This window comes from Mustela lutreola, chromosome 7 (assembly GCF_030435805.1).
Source record: "Mustela lutreola isolate mMusLut2 chromosome 7, mMusLut2.pri, whole genome shotgun sequence".
Taxonomy (NCBI): domain Eukaryota; kingdom Metazoa; phylum Chordata; class Mammalia; order Carnivora; family Mustelidae; genus Mustela; species Mustela lutreola.
Window position 1 is genome coordinate 122,814,633 of NC_081296.1, and position 19,231 is coordinate 122,833,863.

Genomic DNA, 19,231 nt, shown 5'->3' on the forward strand with positions numbered 1-19,231 from the left:
TCAGATCTGAGATGGCTCATCTAGCAGAAGGCAAGACAGGAGGCCGAGGCTGTTCTTTGGGCAATGGAGTACGCCCTGTCCTGTGACCCTGTATGTCAAGGTGGAGAGAGTGCTCCAGGAGCGAGGACACCTACAACATGATTTCTGCCCCCTCCCCTGGGAACTCGTCATGTTCTGGTAGGCCATGTCTGATTCATCCATGTGTGCCCAGGTTAAGGGTTCAGGACAGTTGAATAAATGAGACAAAACCTGTGTGCAGAGTATATTACCTACCTATCCATTGATGTATAAAAAATTACCCCAAATTTAACAACCTTAAACACAATAAGCACTTTTGTTTGTTTGTTTTTAATAATCTTACAGTTTCCATAACTCAGGAATCCTGGAGCAGCTTAACTGGTTGGGTCTGACTTGGGATCTCTCATGAGGCTGCAGTTGAGATGAAGGTAGGCAGCCATTTTGTACTCTGAGGCCATATGCTGAGGAAGACAGGGCAAAAATAGAGGAGGCTGGGTTTACCCCGACCGTGGAGTGCTACACCAGTCTGGACTGAACACCTCTGTCTTCTCGTGAAAGAGAATAAAGTCCTACCCTGTGCAAGCCACGGGATTCTTCTGGAGTAGGATCTCAACAAGTAGAAATAAAGGAAGGGCATCTCTTCCTGTGTGAATAAAGGCCTGGAGGGAGGACCCTATTTACCGCTCAAGACAGTGTTGAGGAAAAAATGAGTTACTGCCTCAGCGAGCTTACATGCCCATCTTTGAGAGGTGCTGTAATGTGGGTAATTACTAATCCTTCTTGTTTATGTCTGGCCTTGCAGACCAGGACTGTATCTTACACTTCTTTGTATGGTGTGTTTGGCAGAAAAAGATGTTCCTTAACTACTTGGCGGTAAGGCCGTGATTTATTTCTATCTCACTTCTCCCTTTAGGGGATACTCACTTCCTCTGAAACTCAAGCGTGGTGTCCTCAAGCCTTTTTCCTTGTGAGTAAAACCAGGGTGGTTCATTTAAACTCATGGGTGGCAACAAGCTGGTCCATTTGAAAAGAAACCTGACCCAACACTGGTCTTCCAGTCTCAGCCTGGGCCTCTGCTGCCAACCCAGGAGAGAGTCCATGACCTGTGGCACTTACCAGGAGTCTCTTGGGACTTCAAGTAAGAACATCTCCAAACATGGACTCACTTCCTTGAAGAGTGGCTGTGAAGGTGCCTGGAGGCAGGGGTGGGACCTGGGACCTGCTGGCTGCTTCAAACCAAACAGCCTGATTCGTGGGTCGTCAGCTCCACGCTTGCCTGCTGTGTGACCTTGGATAAGTTTCTTAGCCTCTCTGGGCCAAACATCCCTCTTCTGAAAGATGGGTGGAGGCACACTTATCTCACCTCTGCTTTCGGAGATGAAGGAAGTTGGCTAACAGTGTCTGTTTAGTAAGCTTGTGACAAATGTCAGTTTCCCTCCACTGGTGTATTTTTTTTTTAATTTTTCCTTTATTGGCTTTATATAAAAGCAGAAAAGATGCCCAGCTCCATGGGCTCTGCAGCGGGCTCTGCAGAACCTTCCACCTTGGGCCCTGCCCCTGCCAGGGGTGCCAAGCGGTGTGTTTGGGAAACTTTGGGTTCAATTTTGCTGCCAGTAATTCTTGCTGCCTTAGCCAAAGTGATGTTGGGACCGGAAAGGAAGGAGTAGCATCTGTGCTCCCCAGGGGTCTCTCCACGGAAGCCCCAGAGGCTGACCCTGCTGGCTGTGGTCCTCACAGGGACCTTGGCCCAGGGCATGGCAGGCTACGTGATTTCTGCAAAATGAAAACGTGAGATTCCTTGCTCAAAAGGTATTGCTGATTTCAAGGCAGCAATAGCAGCACGAGACCCTTCTATGTGTGGGACCCTCTAAGCATGGGCTCTGTGACTGCACGGGTGACGGAGGGTGACCAGCATCCTAGTTTGCCACAGCCTGATGGGTTTCCCGGGACTTGGGGCTTTTGGTGCTGCTCTGGATGGTCCCAACTTGGTCCCAGCACTCTGGCTGGCTCAGCTCCTCAAGGAGCCTCCATGGCTCTCGGACCCCTTAGCCTCCGCGGTGTCCAACTTCCTGGCCTCGATGTCCGGGTCAGCCCCACGTGCAGGGCTCCTATGGGTCAGGAGCCCTGCGAGAGGCACTCTGGGTCCCCTGCCTGGGGAGCAGCCTCCCTGCGTGCCTCGCTGTGCTGCCCGCCCTTGACCCTGTGAACTGGACCTTCAGACAGCAGTGCACAGGGCCTCCTCCTCCCAGGGGCCTCAAGGGTGGAGGGTGTAGCAAGCATTTTTTTTTTTTTTTTTTGGCATGCTTTAAAGAAAAAAATCATTCATGACACTTACTAAAGAACAAGGAAGACTTTATTCAGGGAGCGTCATTGCCATGGGTGCAGGGATCACTGCAGTGGGAGAGAGCCATTGGGCTTGAATCTGAAAACAGCAAGGAAACGTGGGGATTTATATCCAAGGAGCAGGGTGGGGTCAGTGGGTGGAAAATTACTGAGAGGACACATTAGGGGGACAGGGGTTCTGGCTAGACTGACCTAACAGGGCTCTTGCTAAAGCTGGGCCAGGGTAGTCAATATCACCTGGGCTTGGTGGGGGGCAAGGAGCCTGCTCATAGGTGGAGGGTGACCAGTGTGGAGGATCCGGGGTTCTGGCTAGACTGACTCGTTAGGATTCCTCCTGAAGCTGGATGAGGTGGAGAGAAACCTGGAGCCCCAAAGTTCAGGGCCTGGCGGAGAAGACAATTCAGAGGAGCCTGACCAAAGCTTGGCCAGGAAGAGGCTGTCACAAAAGCCTTTGGCCGTCTTGGTTCCCCACAGCTTTTATCTCAGGTGCTCTCTCTCCCGGGACAGAGGTCCCCAAGGAGGCAGCTTGATGCCGTCCTGCCCCACCTCCCTCTCCCTGTCCTTCTCTTCCTGCCTTTCCCTGGTCCCAGGGCTGAGCCTCAAAACAACAGGCCATCTCCCCACTATGGGAGAAACCATCATTCCTAACTGTAGGCTTGGTTCTTAATGTCCTAACTGAAGTCCCTCAAACCCTCAGCAGTCCCAACCCCGTTGTTCCACCTTCAGGAGATCAAGGATGCGGCCTCCTGGAGAGAGAGCCAGGGCGGCGGGGGCAGCCAGTCAGGATGGAGGGTTCCCCAAGCGAAGCAAGTTGTCTGTTCCTCCCGTACTCCCAGCTGCCTTTCCTGGGTTGGGGCTAGATTGGAGGCGCTGGGTGTGGGCTGGGACCCACCATCTCTCAGTGGGCTCAGTAGCCCTGTGTGATAGGCTTCACTGTCCCAGTGTGGCCGAAGAAGGGGCCATCTTCGGAGAGGCTAAGTCCCTTAGCCAAAGTCCCGGACTCCCACCTGCTCCTGCTCCCGGGGCTTCCTGCCTTCCTCTCTTGACTTTCTCCTTTCTCTGACAATTGGTTCCCAGGGCCTGCAGGTGACTTGAGCCAACAGATCACTCAGTAAGCATCGAGCACGTGCGCTTAGCCGCCCCCACCCCTGCCCCCCCTCCGCCCCCGTGCCCTGGATCCTCACTTCTCCGGGTTCCAGACTCCTGGCCAATGGCTCCTACTCTAGCCTCCCCACCCCGCCCCAGGCCAGCACTTCTCCATCTGCAGAGAGAGGGTTCTGAGATTGGAAAGCAAGGCAGCCTCTGTCCTGTCAGGCAGGCTCCGGTGGTGCCCCAGTGCCTGACCTGCAGCAGCCCCAGCAGACTTGGCCTCCCTCAGCCTCCTCCTCCTTAATGTCATTCAGGCTTGGCACGGGTTTCCTATGGCTGCTGGAATGAATGACCGCACAGCTAGTGGCTTTGAACGCCTCGGGTGTATTAGCTTGTAGTCCTGGAGGTCAGAAATCCAAAATGATGGGCTAAAACCAAGCTTAATTTTCCTTCTGGAGGCCCGAGGGGGAAAATATGTCCTGTCTTTTTCAGCTTCTGGAGGCTGCTGGAATTCCCTGGCTCACGGCCCCAAACCCCTCTGACCTCTGCTTCTATCCTCACATCCCTGCTTCCCTCTGATGAGGACCCTTGTGAATATATTGGGGCCACATGGACAGTCCAGGAGAGTCTCCCGTCTCAGGACTCCCCAACTTCATCACTCTGCAAAGTCCCCTGTGCCACGTAAGGGGCCAGAGGCATGGGTTCCCGGCACTGGGACGTGGACTTCTTTGGGGGTTTTTGCTCTGCCTCCCACAGGCTCCATGATTTTTCCAGCTTGAGTTATTTGAGCATATCTGAATTATCTCCAAGTCGTATTTTTTCCTTCTTCATCGCCTCTTTTCAAATCGGAACTATCTGGTGTTAAATGTGTTTCCTTATGCATGGCTCATGCCTTGTGCATCTACTATCTCCCGTTGCCACCCCTGACTCCCTCCGTCCACTGAGCTACACTGTGAGTTCTGTCTTTCCTGCCTTCCAGCATGATGGGCTGCCCTCCTCTGACCTCCCATCTCCTGAGCTTTCTCCCTCCCAGAACTTGGGGGCTCCTTGCACTGGTTGGGGGGTGAGCCTTCCATCTCTGCCACCTGCAGTTGTCTTGATGCTTGGCACAGAGCAGGCCTTCAACATGTGTCTGTTGAATAAATCTGTGAATGACAAAATGTGCTCTTTTTCACTTCCAGGGCCTATCTGAGACATACAGTTTAGAAAGCCCCAACTTGGTGCGCTTCTATAGTTGGTGCGGGCCGTGGGTGAGTATATCTCAACTTGAGACTACTCTAGAAAACCCCAAATGCGTAATTGTCTAGGGAGGCCTTGAAGGCAGAAGTGAAGCTTCTTCTGCTCCAGGACAAGGGCTGGGGGAACTCTTAGAGGCAGAGGAAACAGCACGAAGACAGGCAGATAAAGGGGGAGATACCGATGGTCGTGGAGGGTCTGAAGTGGCTCACTGAGGCAACTGGGAGTCACTGAACGTTTCCAAGCAGGAGAGGGACAGATCTTATTCTCGTTTTAGAAGATCCCTCTAGCTGCTGCATGAAGGCTGGGTCGGGTAGAGAGGGAGAGTGGAGGCTCCAGAACCAACTGGAAGGTGTGGCTAGGGGCCCACCATGGCTACAACCCGGGATTGAGAGGTTGCAAAGAAGACTGATTGCAAGGGAGGCATGGAGATGACCGTGTCCAGCCCTGGGGGTGTTGGGAGGAGCTGACCTTTGGCAGCCCATGACCTGTGAGATAGTACTCTGAGATGGGGTGGCAAGAGGAACTTGGCTTTTTTCTCCTAACATTTTATTACCAAAAAATTCCAAATATACAGAAAAGACCAAAAACGTGTTCGGTGAACACGCACATATCGACCCATCCACCCCCTACCATTTGACCAAATGTGCTTTAACACACATCAGCCATACGTGCATCCATCTCGTGTTTTCAGTGCGTTTCGAAGTAAGGTGCAGCCATCGGGACCCTTCATCCCCAAACTCTTTAGCCTGCTGTGTATAATTTGCTGGAGTTCAATGTTTGCTTAAGGTTCTTTTTTCTCTGCTTTTGATAATCTCTTCCTTTCTTCCTTTATTCGTTATTCTTCTCTATCCCATCGACATGTTGATGGACATTTGAGCTGTTTTAAGCTCTTGGCTATTTTGAATAAAGCTGCTGTGAACACTTGCCCACTTATAAATACGGGATTATTTTTGATCACGCTGACTTTATAGCCCTGGGGAGGCTGAAGAGTCCAACAGGAGGCTAGATGTGCAGGTGAGGGGCTCTGGAGGGACTGAGCATCTTGGGGCTGGTGCTTTGGGGGATAGTTGTGAGGGTGCTTATCCTCGGTGCATCTGGGAAGGCTGAGCTAGGTCAGTGGTGCCTGACCTAGGTTGTCCGTTAGAATCACCTGCAGGTTTTAAAACCCTGCCAGCTTGATCATTCTGAGGCACGGCCCTGGGCAGCTGTGTGTTTTAAAGTTCTAAAGATGGCTCCAATGGGCAGCCAGGATTGAGAACCACCAGACCGAAGAAAGGGAGGCTCCAGAATGGAATGCAGGCAAACACCTTCATTTAAGGAACAGGTAGAGGAGAAGCCAGGAGACAAGATGCAGAAATAAAGACATGGGGACAAAATTCACAGTATTCAAATCTGCAGAAAGATTGAGGACAATGACAACCCAAGGGTATTGTGGTCTGATGACACATCCAGGGCAGAGGGTGGGATGTGAGACCTCAAAGGTAGTGAGGGGAAGCACAGTCTCAGAAGAGTGTGCTTTTGGGGGGATGGAGAGAGATCAGAATCTATTCCTTCCCTCTGCACTGGCTGGTGGACCCCAGCTAGCAAAGGCCATATCAGTGGACCACCAGGCCACAGTGAACTTGGAACTGCCTGGGGCAACTTCTAAAAACATCAAAAGCAAGTTGATATAGAGCCTGAGTTGTGAAATCAACTAGGAGGCGGGCCCCCAGGAGGGGACAGACTCAGCCAAACACCTGCTACCTGGTCTGCTGTGGATAGCCACGAGGAGTGGAAGGAGACTTGGCTTCTCAGCCGGCTCTCCCAGTGAGTAGCTGAGTCCCCGTGCACAGCCAACACACTCTCTGTACCTCGTTTCCTCACCTGTGGCACGGAGGCAACACCTGCCCGTGTTTCACTGGCTTCCTAAGTCATGAAGCACCAAATGGGCTAAGGGATGCCGAAGTGCTCAAAAACAAGGGCACATGCCTGCTGGACCCACAGAGACTATTGGACTGGAATTACTAAGACACTCATGGATCAACTTTCAACAGGAAAGAGTTCAAACAAAAGGGTTTTCCGTCTCTCTTTTATAAGTAGAATTTCTACCGGTGGGAAAGATTTTTAAAGCATATTTTAAAATTGCAATTCATGGTTGGTGCACACTTTATAAAGTGAATAGAAAAATGCAATGAGAAAGCAGATTGCGGCATAACATTATCCATTGTATTGCCATGAATATGTGTATTCTTTTTTTTTATTTTTTTTTTATTTTTTTTTTTATTTTTTATTTTTTTTTTAAAGATTTTATTTATTTATTTGACAGAGAGAGATCACAAGTAGGCAGAGAGGCAGGCAGAGAGAGAAAGAGGAGGAAGCAGGCTTCCTGCTGAGCAGAGAGCCCGATGTGGGACTCGATCCCAGGACCCTGAGATCATGACCTGAGCCAAAGGCAGCAGCTTAACCCACTGAGCCACCCAGGCACCCAGAATATGTGTATTCTGTTCCTGTTTTTGTCTTGTAGATCAGTACCAGTCGGTAAGCCAAGCCGGCACAGGTGCCCCGGTCACACTCTGAGTAGGGCTGGTCTCTCTCCTCACTTCTCAAAGTAGACCAGTAGCCTTGGCATCATCTGGGAACTTTCTAGAAACGTACCATCTTTGGCTCCATCCCCTGCCCCCTGAACCAGAATCTGCCTTTTAACAAGACTCCCAGGTGGTTCATGTGCATGTTCAAGTTTGTGGCAGCCCCCGAGGCAGCTGGGTCTCGGGAAACTTGCAGAATGAAGGTCTCGGGAAACTTGCAGAATGAAGGAATTAACCAGGACCTCCCCTCCTAATCTCAATTTCTCATAACACAGGAGCTGCTGGCCTAACCTAGTTCAGATGAGCAGGACCGGCTACACAATAAATTATTGAACACTACATTGGAAACTAATGATATACTATATCTTGGCTAATTGAATTTAAATAAAAAATTTAAAAAAAATTGCAGGGCTCAGTGCAAAAATGAGAATGTGGGGCCCCTTTTTAAAAAAATCATTAAGTAATCCGAAATGGTGACAACCAAGCCTGGCGCCCTTCTGAGTGTGAGCCCTTTGTGACTGCGTGGGTCCCCTGCCCATCAAGCTGGCCTTGTTGATGAGATAGGGAATGGTTGAGGTCATTCTGGACTAGCCAAGATAAGTCACAACATTTCTGTCTTGTTTGTATTCATGCCCAAACATTATAATTAAAGAGCTCCAACCCTCATCCTTTTTGAAGTTTATTTTTTTTCTCGATATGCCAATAGAAATGGTTTTAAGTGGCTGGTATTCCAATGGAAAGAATCCTTCCAAAAAATGCAATTTTGTATGTGTCTATTAAAACATGAATGGAAGCTCTATATAGGGAAAGCCAACTTGTACTCATTTATTTTATTGACGGCATACAGATTTGGATAATATTGCATTACAATACTGACTGCTAGATTTCTTATAAAGATTTAGTTCATATTTACTCTAGATTTTTTCTTCACAATAAAAATAAACTCATGCCAGTGAGTAACCAATAATATTAATTCATTCAAATTTAATGACAGTTTTATTAAACTAAGAATCTCATATCACAGAGCATTCACAGTGCGGGAGGTCACAGTTATTGAAAAAATAAATAGTAAGATAAATATATTTAGTATTTACAACTTTTCAACTCATTGCTCCTGCTTTGCCTGTTAGAACGAACAAGGATGGTGGTGTTCAGCCCAGCATGCCAGAAATGTCTGGGGGCGGGGGGCTCAAGTGACATATGAGAGCCCCAGAAGTTCTCAGTTTAGGTCATTTTTAAGGGGGTTCTTTCTGGACACGAGAGCCCCCTGATTCTATCTACCTGCTGTTTGGTAGGACATGGCCGGACCCCAGGAAAGTCCCATGGTCCTGCAGAAACTGTGCCCAGCTTGCCTCTTGGGCATCTGGGATGTGCCCAGCCTCTCTCCTCGCTTATCCCTTTTCTTAGCACCTCCTGCCTCTGCCCACAGGCCCCCCGCCATCTGGCAGCCTTCTCTCCGCTCCAGGTCATCAAGGCTCTCTTTGTGTTCCCCAGCAACCACTCCTGGCTGGCAGCTGCTGGCCAGGAGACACAGGCAGAAGGTCCCTTGCTCTGAACGGGACATCCAGCCTGCTGGACTAGCAGCCCCCTGAGGAAGTCCCCAAGAGCTGGCCCCCAGAGGCTCAGCCACAGCTCTGTCTGCTGGGTCTCCAGAAATCCATGGTCTAGGCCATGTGCAGGAAGCGCCCAGAAGCATTCTACAACTCTCAGAAGGGTACTTCTGTAGGTGAGGACAGGGATGACCCGTGGCCAGGAAAAACAATAACCACCACTAGAACATTTGATTTGGAAAAATGGGAGCTGCCTGGCTCACAACACAGTCATTTTCAGTGTGAGGAAAGGCCTTGCTCCTTCTGTCAAAGGAGACTGTCCATCTGGATAATTGGGAATTCTTATCTTGGGAATTCTGGGGGTGGGAGCAAGAAGAGTGCTGTTGTCTGGGACCCTCCTTTTCTGATCACACCAGACCACGCAACCAGAAACCCCAAACCGCCCATACTTTCTCTCGATAGCTTAAAAAAATTGTTTTCCAGCAGTGGGATAGGGAGGGTACATACCTTCTCCAGGATTAAGGCTTTTTTTTTAATTGGCCTTGACCATGGAAAAGTCCCAACCAACATGTTGCATAAAAAGCAACTGTTTAAATTCTGGCAAGGGCAGGAATACGTGTGGATTATGCCCAAATTTGTCATCAGGCTTTTAACCAAGGAGCAACCAATCCCAGACCCACAAATCTAACGGTGGTTTGACCTTCACAGGGTGGTGGGGACAGTGGGCATTTTCCACTCTCAGAGCTGCCCTCCATGACCCCCAGTCTGTCTCAGGGTACTCAGGCCACAGACATTTCCTCAGACTCGGAAGAGGGCATGTTTTTAGCCCCTGCTGCAAAGTGCGTGGAAGACACATGCCCTTGAGCCCTGGATACGCACACTCCTGTACGAAGCGAGGGACAACCCTGGAAACATGAAGATAAAAGATGAAACAAAGCAGGGCCACCAGCCCCTGGCGCGCGTGTGAGGGTTTAGCAGAGAAAGTGGGACCAGGCTGACATTGTCATTGAAAAATTAGAATTAAGAAAAAAATCTCCATACAGTATCAAAGCTCTAATACCAGCAAGCTGGCTTCCTTGTCTGATGGAAAAAGCTGCTCCACCCAGGTGGCCGAATGGGAGAAAAGCCCCTGTTCTCCTGATTTTATGCCGACACCTGCTTCCTCAGTGTTAGGCAGCATTGTAACAGGCTGGATGTTCTCCCGACGGCTCCCAGGCTTGAGGGATGGCCTGACACAAAGCTAGTCTCCCAGCCTGAGATTCCTCATTAAGAAGCAAATACAGCAATCTAAATGTCTTTGAAAACTCCATGCCCCTGTGGTCTGTGCCCTTTGGGGAACGTTTTCTAGAGCGTTCTGCCTTGTAGGGATGGGTCCACGGAAAGACCGTCTTGTTCTGCCCACATGACTGGTGCAGTGGGAAAGGCTCACCAGTGCTGGAGGGGCCCCTTCTCTGTGCTTTCAGAAGGTCTGAAGGGAGCCTTGCCAGGTGATCAGCTGCAGCCACCAGAAGAGCTGGGCAGCACTTGTCCACACCTGGTGGGGGTGAGGGCCCAGCCACTCTGGATGAACCCACATAGAGAGGGTGGGGTCAGGGAGGCAGCATTTTGGGTGCATGTGGTGGTGGTGGTGGTGGGGAATGATGGATTTTCTGCCACCCAAGAGATGCCCAAAGAGCATTTTCAGAAATTTCTGGAAGTTTCTATGAGCACAACGTGGCCACAAATCTGCCAAGATGTGATCCCTCTCAGGTGCCCTGGACACATCTGCTAACTGTCCCAAGGGGAGAAAGACACCCAGAGATCTGTAACGGGGGGTGGTGGTGGTGCAGAACTGACCCTCCCCCAGGCCATCTCACCCATCTCACCTCTGTCCACCCCCACCTTAAGGAGAGGGTGGGGCCCTAGGACTCCGGCAGGAGAAATGCTAGGAGGACGGAAGGGCAGCAGGCAAGCAGCCACCCTCACTCTTCCCAGATTCCCAGCCCGTGTATGGAGTCCGGCATTCCCTGAGGGCTGGGCTCCAGCTGATGTGGTCAGGCTTGCAATCCTCATCAAAAGGGAAGAGAAGGGTCAGTTTCTTTCTTGGGGACCTAGACTGCTGGGCAGCCCAGGAGGGGGTCTTTGGTTGGGGTCCGCAGGACTGCCCTAGAGTGACGTGCATGCCAGCCACCTGGTTTAACCCGGCTCTAGGGGGGTTCTGCCTTCTCAACTGCTTGGGTCTGTAAGAGCAGGGGATTGACAGGAAGAACAAAGACGTAGCCCTAACAGGTGTGTGGGGGGGCGCAGGCAATGAGCAGCGAGGTCTGTGCACATGGGTGAGATTCAGAGACTAGCAGGTTCTGGGAAGGATAATGACTCTGCCCTGTCCTGCTTGTCGTGCCCTTCACCATGAGTCTTCCCACCAGCTAACCCAGAACCTTCCTCCAGGGCCAGGCTTTTAGACACTGCACACCTAACAATCCTGTCCCTGCTTGAGCTGGTAAGGGCAAATTTCAGACTAGAAAAGGGCAGGAACCACCTGCTATTGATTCTACATGCATTTTCCATCTCAGTACCATGGTTCATTTTTTTTTTTTCTGCTCCCAAGGAGAAGAGCTAAATTTATTTTTTTTTTTATTGCCTTTTTTTTTTTTTGAAGCAGAGTCATTACCTCATGCTAATTAGCTTCGGGAATAAAATAAAGGATGTAATCCTGCATAGTGATAAAAATATTATTTGAAAATGAAGGCCTAATTAATTAAGCAATTCTTTAAACTTGTGATGGAAAAATATTTAGTTAAAAAAGGGAATTATTCACCTACAGTCTACATATAGTTTCCTAGATACAATAAATACATAGATCCTTTAAGGAAGTTACATTGGCACATTAGAGTCAAAAGAGAATTTCGCCAGCAGGAGTGCTCTAGGTCCTAGAAACACTATTTTTTTTGAACTCTCAAACTGCAACTGTAGGATACTGTGTCATCTCAAAGGGACCCTACTGAAGGAAGAGGCAGGTAATTAGGATGCTTTTCTGAAAGCCACACAAGGATTCAGAGACGTGAACACCAGCACAGACATCATCAGGGTCCACGTGGCCTGTGCCTTGTAGTTAAAAATATCTTTTCGTCTTTATCAGGAAAAAAAACAGGGACACTGGAGAGGGACAGCTATTAGGATCTATGCTGGGCCACCAGGAGTCAATTAAATATTTGCTGAAGTTTTAACTTAAACAATGAGAACTGAGCACAAGGGCAAGGCTATGTCTCTACCTGCCCCCCACCAAGGATGGCCAACCCACTGGCTGCCCAGGGAGGGGTGATGCCTGGGAGCTTGGCTCCTGGTCTGCTACTTACTGAGAATTGACCTAGAGTCATGTGACCTCTCCCAAGCGGGGAGAATCATCCCTCCTTACATCAAAGGGCAGTTCTGGCCATGTCAAGTTTATACCAATGATCCCACTGACTCCCTGGCCTCCCACTGAGCTAATTTCTTAGGAAAATCACCTTCAGCCTCAACTTGAAGACCACTGAGCCCGATCTAGGTAGAGACACAATAGAGGAGCTTTAGTACGGTGTAGCTACTAACACTGATAGAATCCAGAACAGAAGCCTGGTGACCGAGTTCCCTCCCGTCTTAGGCTGTGCTCACTGAAAGGACACAGACGTGAGCACTTCCTCCTTCTGAAATTCAGGAGGCCTTAGCAGGCACAGCAACAAATTCCACCTCAGGTCACAACCTTTGGGTTTCGGGAAGGAATTACCTATTGCATCTTCAGCTCATCACTCACGACTGATCCTTGGTGAATCGCTAAAAACCTTCTTTCCTCACCCTGTCCGGGGCAGTTCCCAAACATTGTGCAAAATACCCCCTTATTAAAAGTGCATCAACTCCGATAGACTTTTGCAATAGAAATATTAAAAAAATAAGAAAAAAACCCTCTATATAAAATGAATTGTGCTTTCTTTTCAGAAACCACGAATGGTTTGTGTTCATAAATCTTTTTAATATAGATCTGAGAGCTACGAAGCAGGTGAGAACTGTTTAATATTTTTTCTATCTCTTCGTGACTCCGCCTCCCATCCTTGGCCCTTCACAGGCAGCCAACTCAAGAAACCCAGCCCTAAAAAATGCCAAGTTATGGTTTTCATACTTGCCTCCGGGAACTGAGGGCGATTCTTTGTTTTTTAGGCAATCTCTCTTCTTGCTCTTACCTATTACGTGTGGCATGCTCGTTCCAGCTCAGCAGGCTATGAAATTTGCTGGGCACAGAGACAATCGACTCTTGCAACAGGGTAGCTTATGAGAGGAGAGCATTTAACAAAGGAACGAAAACCCCACACGGACGTCGCGCCGCATCACACGGAAGGTCTGGAATGTATGGGTCCAGGCAAGCATCTCTGCTGTGTCTCTGAATTAGCACCCAGATCGATGTTAGTCTTTCACGCTTTTCTACATTCCAAACCAAACGTCTCAGTGTCAGTGCAACACGATATACATAGGGTTCGTTTTTTCCATGAATGGTTACCTTTTTGGTCCCAAGCATGACCTTTTTGTATGGAATGCGATTTTTTTTTCAAGTATGATGATCTATAGGACATTTTATTTTTAATATTTCGTTGCTCAGTCTCTGAACGCCTCAATACAAGTGATAAGAAAAATTCACGCGTGTTTCCTCCTTCTGGCTGTGAGACGCTCTTTCCATGCTTCCGAGTTTTCCAGAGAAAGGGGCAGAATGTTTGTCCTTAGGGGGCCCCCCAAAACCCTCAGCAGGGTAAGGCCCTGACCCCTCCAAACTGTGAGTGTTTCCAGCTGAGGTCAGAGGGCCTGAGGAGCATATGAGGCCGGAGGGACTCACTCCCTCTGGCCCAGAGGTGACACTGGAGAGTGACATTTCTGTTTTGCACTGGCCCCCAGGGACCTCACGTTCTCCCGGCCGCCTCACTTCCGAGGCCACCTGGCGACAGGAAGACACATTGCACACAGAAGTCCTCACTAAAGTGTCTGAGAGAGGCGAGGCACACGCCACATCCCTGTGGCTGCCCGCTCAGGGGTCTGTCAGGTGGCCCGGACGGTGCCCCCTGGATCTTGCCTCATTTGCAGAGGGCAGAACTCCGAGGAGGAGGAGAAGGACACCCAGTGGCCTTGCTCGTGCCTGGACAAAGACCACGACGGCTCTTCCTTCCAGCATGTGGCAGAACAGACAGCGACCACCGAGGCAGGAGAGGTTCGCGGTAGGGGACAGGGAGAGAGCAGGGACACCGGTGCCAGAGTCCAGAACAGCTCCCGGGGCAGGGGATTGGAGGGGCAGTGCCTTTAATCATCTTCTCGGCACATGGGCAAGTTGACAAAGGTGAAGACGTTGAATTCTATCATTATGGAGAAGCACAAGAAGACGGCATAGAGGGCCAGCACGCAGATGCCCAGCTTCCGGTCCAGTCTCCACTTGTTGAGGTGGATGCCGAGGACCTGGAGGGACAGAGGATGGAATGCAGTTTCCCAGGCATTTTCCCTGGAAAACTAGATACATACTACAGACCCCAGAACTGTCTCCAAAATGTGCACAAGGGTAGAGCGGTGCTGCAAGGCACACCCGTGGTCTCGTCAGACAGAGCCCCATGGGCTTGAAGACCTGTCTGATGGAAGGGCCAGCCGGTTCTCCAGGCCCGTGGGCTCTGAGCAGGCACACTGCTTCCTTGGGACCCAAGTGTCCTCAAGGCCCCTTCTGCCAGCTAGAGCCTTCCTGTCCAGACCTTCTCTTGGGACAACAAGGGACATTCTCGGAGTCCTCCCTTTGCTGCTGAACTTGCCTCCTCTTAGGCAAAAGTTCCAGTGCATCTGTTGGCTCACAGCCTGGTTAACTTGAGCTTGGTGTGTTAGCCGTGTGTGTGTGTGTGTGTGTGTGTATGTGTAGACGGGCTTGGAGCACATCCTCATTCTACATTCCTTCTAGACTCTCCCACACTTCATGCCTTTCTTTCTTGTCTCCTAATCCAGATTCCTAAGGACTGGGTCACATTTACCCCATCAGAGCACAGCCATGGACTCTGTGGAGACAGAACAATCTGGGTTCAAATCCCAGCTTTGCCGTTTCCTACCCCCATGACCTTGGGCGAGGTAATTAACCTCTCGGCTTCGATTTCTTCTGCAAAATGGGGATGGTCTCATCAGGTGGCCATGAGGACTGAATAAAATAAGCAGAGGCAGAGTTACAGAATGTATAACTCAGGCCCAGGCGCGTGGAAGACGGTGGCCTCAGTAGTACTCTTGTGCCAGCCCTGAGGCCCAAGAGTCATACCCCCTCTTCCACCGCCTTCTGTCAGCTCAGGTAGGCGGGGGAAATTTCTCTCCTCCTGGCATGAGTGAGGAAAGACGGAAGGGGCAGTGGGGACCCAGCGATGTTGTTTACTTGCTCTGGGGACTTAGTCACTGAGGGAAAAATATAGTGGCGGATGCCAATATTCTTGGCACACATTGTGTCCGGAGGGATCTGTGAGTTTGTGTTTTCTCATTGTCAGCCCTCACGGCCCAAGGGAAGTGAGGGGGGTTTCAGAGACTTTGGAAGTGAAGAGGCAGGATCAGAAGGAACAAAGGGCAATTCCAGAACCACAAAGACTCACTGTGAGAGCCACAGAGCCCAGCAACAGCACCACGGAATAGACCAGACCCCGGCTGTTGATCTTCACCTGAAAAAAACAAACACATGTGCCCTGAATATCGGGGCTGCTCAGGGCCCTGTCCTGAGAGCCTAGGGCACCCCAGTGTATTCCTTCTGGAAAGCATTGGTGGGTGTTCATGGGGCGTACATGGTGGGGGTCGGTTGGCTAACCGTGGATTTAAGTCTCCACTCCGTGTGAGGGAACAGATGAGGAGTGGATGCGCATGCCCGTGAGCACAGGTGTGGGGAGGCTGCACGTGGGGCTTCCCCGAATAGGTGCCCCTCAGGCCGTTCCAGAGGAACCCTGGAAAATGGGTGCCAGGGTGCCAAGGAGAGGGGGGCAGTGCGTTCCATGGGGGCTCTCTGCTGGGACAGGGCCAATGACACAGTCCATTCCCATCAAGGGCTTGTGTCTGGTGTTCCTGTGGCTTATAAGGTGTGTGTGGGGGGGGAGCTTACCGTGGACCCATAGTTAATGACCATGGTCTGCAGGCCCCACGGTATGCCGAGTCCCACTAGGATGTCAAACACGTTGCTTCCTATGGTGTTTGAGACTGCCATGTCACCAAGGCCTAAAGTAGACAATTGATGCATGTCATTCACGGAGATTAGGTGGCCGGAGACCCCTATTGGGGTCCTAGTAGTGCTATTCTTCAGAAAGGAGTTCCTTCTTCATGGACCCCACATTTCAGAAGCTTCCTATGAGGTATAAGTCCACTCCATATAAGGGGGGCCTCCTGGGGTGTGAAAGATGACCCTTAAGATTCATATGTTAGAGTCCTAACCTCCAATAGCTCAGAATGTGGCATTATTTGGAGATAGGGTCTTTGCAGGGATCATCAGCTTAGAAGGAGCCATCGGGGTAGACCCTAGTCCAATATGACTGCTGTTCTCAGAAGGGGACACCTGGACACGGCACAGAGGGAACATGAAGATGGCCATTTTTAAGCCAAGGAGAGAGGCCTGGAACAGATTCTCCCTCACAGTGTTCAGGAAGAACCAACTCTGCCAACACCTTGACCTTGGGCTTTTAGCCTCCAGAACCATGAGCCCACACATCTCTGTTGTTTGTGCTACTTTGTTATGGCAGCCTTGGGAAAGGAACACTGGGCCCTTCATCATTTCTCCTGCCCAGCCTGTCCGCTGATCTTCTCCGAGGACCCACTATGTGCTTCACCTCATTGAATTCTCCGAGGTGTTGTCCTCATGCCAGATGATGGAACCAAGGCTTGGGGCGTGCCCAAGGTCACACAGTTTGGGAGGGGCCCAGCATCCTTCAAACAGAGCCAGGATGTGTCCTTGGGGCTCAGGTGATGGCCTCACCACCTGGGCTCAGAGGATGAGGCATCAGGTCTCATGCCCTAGAGCCTTCTGCAGGGTAAATAAACTCTTTTCTCCCAACTAGACTAGAAGCATCTTCGAGCCTAGAGGCCTCACCATCCTCCTCTGCATTCTGTCCAGTTGGCCGGGATCATGCTAGCCACACAGTCAAGGGACTTAACAGCTCAAGGGGTATTAAAGTTAGAAAACAAACTTGTGAAGATAAGACTCCTGCTGGGTGCCATCTGCTTGAACCTGGCCACCCAGCTTTACGCTGACATGACCATCAGAACCCGGGACGAATACAAGCGTGTGTGCAATGAACGAGCTGGTAACAGCTTGCAGCCCTAAGACTGCTGGGTCCCTGAGAAGCTTGCAGCCGCTCAGCCTGGCACCTGGACAGCTGGTTCGAGGCCACCTGAGCACCGGCCCAGCAGGGGTGGGGGTGGGGAGCTGGACCACCCCCTCCTCCTGTCCTGTTGCTGTCACCTGCAGTCCTCCAGGACACAGTGCCTCCCTCAAGGACCTCATGTTCTTCCCCCCTCTGTCTCAGCGCCGTGCTGAGTGCCTTTAACATCTTGGTACTGACCCTGGGGCATCACCCTCCCAGGGTCTCAGTCTCTGGAACAACATAGGGACATGCAACAGCTATTTTGGGGCAGTTACTCGCCTCTGGGGAGGACGCAGCCCTGGCTCAGCAGGTCAGGAGGGATGCAGGTGACCCATGCTTGAGAGGAAAGGCGGAGGCCTCCTCAGATTCCCCAGGCTTCCCGCCCTGCACAGGTGCACAGGTGCACAGGCGCACAGGTGCTGCGTATGGAGGAACCTCAGGGCAACCTTTCTCAAGAACATGAGACTCACCTGGGGGCCTGGCTGAAATGCAGGTTCCAACTGAGTGGGTCTGGGGCAGGCCTGAGATGCTGCGTTTCCTTTTTCAAATTAATTTATCGATCAATTAATTAGTTAATTTTAGCGGGAGTGGGGGGTGGTGCGGGGCAGAGGGAGAGAGAGAGAGACTCCTAAGCAGGTTCCATGTTCAACTCACTGCGGAGCCCAACTCTGGACTCGATCTCACAATCCTGCGATCATGACCTGCGCCCAAAACCGAGTCGGATGCTTAACCGACTGAGCCACGCAGGTGGCCTGAGATTCTGCATTTCTTACAAGCTCCCTGGTTGAGATGCTGTGGCCACCAGCCTGGACCACACTTGGAGCTGGGAGGCGTCGGGGAGCCTAGGATGCGGGATCTCCGCATTAGAGCACATGGCGTGGTCTGCTGGGGCAGCGGATTCTGTGCAGAGGTTTCTGGGCCTTTTGCCAGGAAGATACTGTCCATGCTTTAACCCTGTCTGCTGGGTCCTCAGCCAGGGACCCCAGTGTCACCTTCATGAAGAGGCACTCCACCTGCATCTTGCCCTCGCTTACTATCTGTGGCTCCACGTTCCACAGGAGTCACTCTGATAGGATTCCTCCCTCAGAACCCCACTTAGCCCAGGTTCCCTTTCTTGACCTCATCCCCCACCCCCAGCCCTTCACCTTCTAGCATCATGACCCCAGCCCCCAGCCAGCCAGGACTCCAGGGCCGGTTGTTTCAACAGCCCATTCTCTTGCCCCCTCTTGACCTTCCCTGCATCCACCCAGCAACCCCAGCTCTGGGAGAACATGTCATCCCTCGTACATGTGTCCCTGGAGCTGGTGGGACGGAGTCCTGCCTAGCCAAGCTGACATCACTGAACAACAGCCAGGCCCTTGGTGCCCAGCAACGCTCCCATTCCTCACTGCACAGAGATGAAAGTTCAGATACAGACACAGGCCGAGGGATGAACACCATGTGCTTACGGAGGCAGAGACGATGGTGACGCAGCTCTAAGCTGTCCGGCCACCCCTGGAAGCTGGGGGACAGGCCTGGAACAGACCCTTCCCTATAGCCTTTGGAGGGAGTGTGGCCTGGCTGCCGCCTCGATTTTGGACTTTTAACATCCAGAACTGTGCAACAGTCTCTTGTTTTAAGCCACCCCATTGTGGTGTGGTTATGACAGCCCTAGGAAGTGAATACACTCACCTCAGAGGTCACTCCACTAAATCCCATTCCCCTCAGCTGCTGTCCCCACCGTCCCCACTCTCTCCAATCCTCCAACCTATGACAACCACATTCCTACACTTCTCTCCCCGCATCGCAGGTCTTCTCAGGATTGACTGACATCTGCCCCCAGCCTGGTCAACACTTTCTCCTAACCTGGGAGGAATAAAATGTCACTTTCCATGTTCCGGAGCCCACTTTCTCCTTGGGCACTTCTTTCCTCTCGTCTCCTTTGAGGTGTCACTATTATTGGCCCCCAATGCCTGCCCCCCCCATACTTCACACTCACATCTGTGGAGGAAGATGTGTGGAGGTCCATGCTGGGTTGCGACCTCATCAGCAGAAACACCACAATCAACAAAGGTCAGCCCTTTACGGGGCTTTTGTTCTG

At 51.1% G+C, this 19,231-nt stretch overlaps 1 protein-coding gene across 2 annotated transcripts in view; it reads right to left on the reverse strand.

Annotated features, from left to right (window-relative positions):
- Positions 1–7,950: 7,950 nt before the first annotated feature.
- SLC24A4 (solute carrier family 24 member 4) overlaps positions 7,951–19,231 on the reverse strand; it is a 180,485-nt gene continuing 169,204 nt past the window's right edge. For both annotated transcript variants that reach the window (XM_059182464.1, XM_059182463.1), the window contains exons 15-17: positions 15,900–16,012; positions 15,403–15,468; positions 7,951–14,251 (exon numbers count right to left, since the gene is read on the reverse strand). In XM_059182464.1, the coding sequence (XP_059038447.1) occupies positions 14,099–14,251; positions 15,403–15,468; positions 15,900–16,012 (332 nt within the window). In that variant the 3' untranslated portion in view covers positions 7,951–14,098. The remainder of the gene's footprint in view (positions 14,252–15,402; positions 15,469–15,899; positions 16,013–19,231) is intronic.